The sequence below is a fragment of the Austrofundulus limnaeus genome, unplaced genomic scaffold, assembly GCF_001266775.1.
Source record: "Austrofundulus limnaeus strain Quisiro unplaced genomic scaffold, Austrofundulus_limnaeus-1.0 Scaffold56, whole genome shotgun sequence".
Lineage (NCBI taxonomy): Eukaryota > Metazoa > Chordata > Actinopteri > Cyprinodontiformes > Rivulidae > Austrofundulus > Austrofundulus limnaeus.
Window position 1 is genome coordinate 1,020,472 of NW_013952458.1, and position 6,000 is coordinate 1,026,471.

At 39.8% G+C, this 6,000-nt stretch overlaps 1 protein-coding gene across 4 annotated transcripts in view; it reads left to right on the forward strand.

Annotated features, from left to right (window-relative positions):
* Positions 1 to 6,000, forward strand: part of ptk2aa (protein tyrosine kinase 2aa) — a gene marked incomplete in the record, with an annotated part of 58,107 nt that overhangs the window by 25,148 nt on the left and 26,959 nt on the right. For all 4 annotated transcript variants that reach the window (XM_014009274.1, XM_014009275.1, XM_014009273.1 and 1 more), the window contains 4 exon segments: positions 95 to 149; positions 3,589 to 3,729; positions 3,875 to 3,952; positions 4,077 to 4,184. In XM_014009274.1, coding sequence (XP_013864728.1) covers positions 95 to 149; positions 3,589 to 3,729; positions 3,875 to 3,952; positions 4,077 to 4,184 — 382 coding nt within the window.

Genomic DNA, 6,000 nt, shown 5'->3' on the forward strand with positions numbered 1-6,000 from the left:
AGATAAACATAGAAATACTTGCCGATTAACATTCCTCAGTTTAATAACAGCATGACAGACATTCTGATCTCTATCTCTCAATTTGTCTTTTCAGAAAGGATGTTGGTTTGAGGCGTTTTTTTCCAAAAGATCTGTTGGACTCTGTCAAGGTAAGATGATGAKGAGAGGCAGAAGTCAGGGTGTTGTTCCCTAAACTGGCTGAATCAAACACCTTGTTCTTTTATTYTTCAACTACTTATAAAAGAAATAGCCCAGAGGTTCACGGTGAACAGCTTGATTTCTTATGTTCCGACTGAATAGTGCACTCTTGACACAGCAGCTGGTGTCGCAGCGCTCCATCTGTTCCATCGGAGCGACTCAGTTACCAGTGATGGGCAGCCTTCTACTATAAAGGAAGATTTCTTAAAGACAGATTTAACACATGTTACCTTAAGCTCTGTTGGACCTTAAATTGCTTAACATAAAAAAGAAACTGTGCAAAACCCAYAAAGATCCAAGTGAAACTACTGTAGACCGACAGTTAGATGCATGGAAACTTATTACAAAGACAATAAAATGTTGTGTTGACATACTGTCTTTAATTTACGAGTTTTAATTACTGGATTTTCTACTAGTCGGTTAACTCAAGAATTATCCTGAAAAATCAATCAAAATATTCATTCTGTTTAGTGACTGATCTCATGATAAAAAAYGTTGACATCTCTGCAGTAGAAAACCTCCATTTGTACAAATTTTGGTTCTGTGTGTGTTTGTGTAATGAGCAGCGTCAGTGATAAATTTATGGCACGCGTTTATGAGGGGGACCTGGGTGTGCGTTTTTGGAGAATTAAAAGCCTCTGTAACCCGAAAAGGTCTTGATGTCAGCAGGCGGGGAGACAGATGCTCAGCAGAGGGTGAGAGACTGTGATTGTGCACAATTTGTAAATGTATATTATGTGGGTGTGACCCTTAGGTCACGGTTAAACCCCCTTCTTTTTCCCCCCAACAATGAGAAGGGAGGCGGAGGTGTCGGTGGGCTTCTCCTTCTACCCCCCCTGTCAGTTAAGTTCATCCGACTCCCCTCTCATCAGCTGACATCATCTTAAAATTCAGATTGATTTAATCAAATCTATTTGTAAGCAATAACTTGTTTATATGTAATATAATATACATAAAGAAGGATAATTCAAAAGCAGAATAGAGCAATAAGATCAACAATTTATGTTTAAATWATAAGTTTGAGGTCTGCTGAAATAAACCAAACATTTCTGCTGCTTATCTATGACACACACGTCCACATGTGTTCATGCGTGTGCAGGTCAGAGAAAGAGAGCGCAGCTGTCATTTGTGCCGTTCACTCTGCTGAAGGGGAATTGTCGTCATTTAATGAGATTATTCCCCCTCAATGGACTCCACTTAGACACACGTACACACACAGTAAGCCCAGAGCAGATGGCGGTGGTAGTAAATAGTGACTTATGTTAGCTGTTTTAAAGAGCAGAGTGGGTTCATTCTTACTGACAGGCTGGGCAGCAGGTTCAGGGAAGTTGACCTTTGGAGATCAAAGTTTGAACCGGCTCCAGCTTGTTCTGACAAGCTCGTCTCGCTTGTCGGATGAATAGCATATTGAAATAGTGTTGCATTGTTCAAAAGGAGTCCGTTGTGCTGTTTTTATTATTGTTGTTTGCACTCACCAGCCACAACATTTAAACCACCTGCCTTCTTTGCGTTGCCAGAACTCAGCAATGTCAGGACATGAACACAAACGCTTCTGGAGGAGCTTTGAGGTTTGGGGTTTTGTGCTATATGTTGGAGTAAATGGTTTGCCTCAGCTCAGGCCATTGCAGGCTTAGTGAAACTGGCATCTTGGGAGTATTAATGTCACCATAATGGGCTCTTAGTGTCCTACTGGAGGAGGATGATGTTTTAAAGGGGTGATATCTGGTTGTCAAAAAGCTGACAAGAATAATAACTTTTCTAAACTTCCCTTGTAATCTTTTTTAACAGTGTAATTCAAAAGTACTTATTGTGTCATTTTGTTCAAATAAGTGTAAAGGAAGATTTCTTTTAAGCTCGAAACATAAACACGTTAAAGTGCCTTTGAAATTCATATCCTTCAAATACAAAAAGTTACAGAAAACATATTTTATATTTAAGAAACTTGGCATAATATGATTTTATCCATTTTGTCAAATAATTGGTATATTTTCTTTTGAKCTTGGCTTAGCCAATATGAAACAGGAAGTGACATAAAAGGGGAACTGTTTAAGAAAGGAAACTGGTCTTGTTTTATTGAAACATTATTATTTGAACTCTGACTCTTCGTCTTTCTTACAGCGACTCAAACTTATCTTAAGAAACACCCTATTCTTCTCTACTGTGTTAGTTAATGTAGCAAGCTCGGTTTACATTCAGATATTCCCCTTTGACATCACTTCCTGTCACTTACATGCGAACATCTCAACAATTGCTCCTCTCAACAGAGTGAAATTTATTATTATTTTTTTGCAATATTTTATCAATGTTATTTTTCCAAAAATGTGTTATTTATTACAAACATTGATGTCACGGGCACTTTAAAGTTGATAACAAACAATTCTTCTATCACATCACCCAAAGTAGACAGGATAAGAGCCTCATGGGAATATGGAGGAGAAAAAGAGTGCATTTCTGCTTGTAAAGTTTACTTACAGAGACCTCATCCTTAAAATATTTTTAAAGGAATTCATATTCAAGATGATCTTCAAAAGTGATAGAGTTAAAAAAAAAACTGTTAATGAACCTAAACTAAAAACATAACTTCAAACCATGAATACATATCCCTTTAAGGCAGGCTGATTTGTGAATTTATGAATAAAAATTCAAAGTAAAGTGTGTCTCAGCTGGTCAGCTTGTTGCTATGATGATGGAGAGGTTGATGGTCCGTGCAGTATTTCCTCTCAGGAAGGGTGGACACATTTGTTTGTGTGTTTATATTTACTGGTGGGATTCTAGGAATTTCAACAATCAACTTATCTGGAGTCTGAAGATCACACGGAYCTCATCACCTTTTTTCTTTATCTCTGATTATGTATGTTTTCKCATTTGTTGTTGCGTGCACATGGGGATATTGGTGAAGTGATTCCCTCAGGCTTAGTGACTGCACAGCTGGCAGCGGGGCTCAGGCAATACAGCGTTTCCAAATAAATAACACAAAACAGCGATGGGAATAGATTATGTCCCCCTCCCATCTGTCTGCTTTTCTGTGACATAAAAAACCTTAAAAATATATTTTTGTTCAAAATACCTCTTTAAAGAAAGCCTTAGATTTAAAAGATAAGAATAACACCAAGATCAGTTAAAATTGATGCTAACGAACTGGTTGAGTAACTAAAAATGTCAATGGGTTTTTGTTTAGCTATTGATCTGAGCTGAGAATGAACCACTGCGGTYGGTTTAATTGGAAACAGAGTGGGCTGATAGTTAATCAATATTTGTCATTGCAAGCCCACAGCGTTAACCCCACCTGCCGTCTCTACTCCCTCCTTTTGTTTTCTTTGCTGCTAGACAAACRTTATTTCAAAATGCTTCTCACTTTTCCCCTCTCTCTTTATTTTCTTTCACCTCCAGGCTAAAACTCTCCGCAAGCTGATTCAGCAAACCTTCAAACAGGTCGCCAATCTCAACGACGAGCAGTGCATCCTGAAGTTCTTAGAGACACTCGCGCCGATCTACCGCTACGACAAGGAGTTCTTTAAATGTGCCCTCGGGGTAGGGGTTTTCCCGTTCTTTCCTTTCCGTTCGTTAGACTGTGCGAGGTTGACCCCTTTTGGTGGCWTCAGGTCCTGCACAGATATGTTCTGTTTTCTCCCAACGGTTTTTCGCTTTTAACTGGAATCCTGTTTTCCTTCAACAGTCCAGCTGGGTGATCCAGGTAGAGTTGGCCATCGGGCCAGAAGAAGGGATCAGTTACCTCACTGATAAAGGGTCAACAGTGAGTTTTTGCAATAAACTTGGCATAAAGAAGCCAAGTTGTTTGTGAAAAAAAATCATGTTTATATAAGATATGAAGCGTGTTTTTATTCAAAAGCTGTCAATGTGTTCTTGTGTGTCTCCAGCCCACACATCTAGCCAATTTTAACCAAGTGCAGTCCATCCAGTACTCAGCTATGGAGGAGAAAGACAGGAAAGGCATGCTGCAGCTGAACGTAGCCGGTGCTGCTGAGGTACCAACACATTACGACACTATCTGTAACATTTGGTGATTTATGCCTGGTTCACGCAACAAGATTTGAAAATTGTCGGCTGATTTTCATAGACTGAGACCCGACGTGAAGATTAAAAAACATACATCTAACAGATTTCACTCACAAACATTCAGAAGTCAGACGGGAAATCTCGTGAGAMCTCTTGAGATCAACTATGAGTTTAGAGTAAATAAACATGGCCGACGAGGAAGAAGCAATGGGAAAAGTTTGTGGGCTATTTTTAACAGATAAGACRGCAAGAATATCTCATAAGATTATCTTTAGAGCCATCACGGTAATCGAAGCATCCTTAAGATTGTCAGAGGGGAAAAATCAGCTTATTATCTTGACATGTGAACCATTCATTACAGCCCATTAATCAAACTCTAGTTCGTTTGCCTGGAAAGTCCAGTTCGTTCRTGTGAAGGCGTAATCGAACTCGCTCGACGTCTGTAAGGTGAACATCACTGCTGTGAAGTTGGATGCGCTCCTTGTCGGTGAGCCCTGCGTCACCTGGAGCTGTGTCAGCCGCCTCGTGTGWAAAACAATATTCTCCACAGTTTGGCCTCATCTCCCGCTGAGCTCATTGTTGAAGACCATTTGTTTGGCACATTTGCCAAAAACAAAAAAATAAAACCTGCAACCACTAAAATCTGACGTTACTTCATGTTTGTTTACTTTTTGTGAAGAAGGAAGTTGCRCTCAGTGTCTTCTTCTGAGGTTTTCGTTTCGATTCCTTCAGTAGGTCTTGGTGCAGCGCCACCACAGGCGAGGGCGGGGACAGGTTGTTCACAGGTTTTAGTTCAGTGTGAATGCGAACAGCACCAACTGAAAATGTAAACAAATCGTGCAATTTTGGTCCCCAATCGAATCAAGTCTACCAGACTATCAGGTGTGAATCAACCTTAGTCGTCTGTTCTCATTGATATGTTGGATTTATTACATTTTATCACCCAGAAGTAGGGTTGGGCATAATCGTATCGTGTGCAATWAATCGTCAGAAAAACATTAATCGATTAATTTTTGGCACTTGACGATTAATACRATTAATGCCACCTGGCAGACTAACCGCTTGGTGTTCCTCTCTGATTCAAAAAAGACCAACATTTAAAAAAGTTGTGTAATTTATTTATCTATCAACACAATTTAAAGTTTGATGTATAGMCTGAAGTCTGTAATTTTGACACAATTTGGAACAGATTTTGACGAGCCAATTTTCTCCCTATAAATTGGTCATGTGACCAGGATATAAGGGTGTCCAGGGACTCCGGGGGATTAATAGTCAAATTAATCGTTATCGGCTAAATACCACAATTAATCGTGATTAATTTTTTTGCCAATATTGCCCAACCCTACCCAGAAGGAGCAAACTGTTTATTTTTTATTTTTTATGATCAGGTTGTGGATTTCTTCATCTTAATAAAAACTAGGTTCTGAACAATTAATCGCATTTGCGAKAATCTCGYGAWATGTTAAAACAAGATTTTCTAATCGCACAGGATGCAGTTTGACTGGTCACGTGACTTGGGAGTGAGCCGAGAGGAGCAGTGTTTCTAACTTAGCGACTTTTTAGACCCGTCTAGCGCCTCTTTTTTTCCCCAAAGAAGAGACTAGCGGCAAATCTGGTGACTTTTCTCAGTGTTTTTAGAGACTTTTAGAAGCTTTGACCAGAGAATTTCTCTCCTTCTCCCCTCTGCGTGCGGTGCGATGCGCCCCTCCCCCTTCCTAAAGCATCCCAACTCACTGTCTCGTTCAGCAGCACACACACACACACACACACACACACACACACACA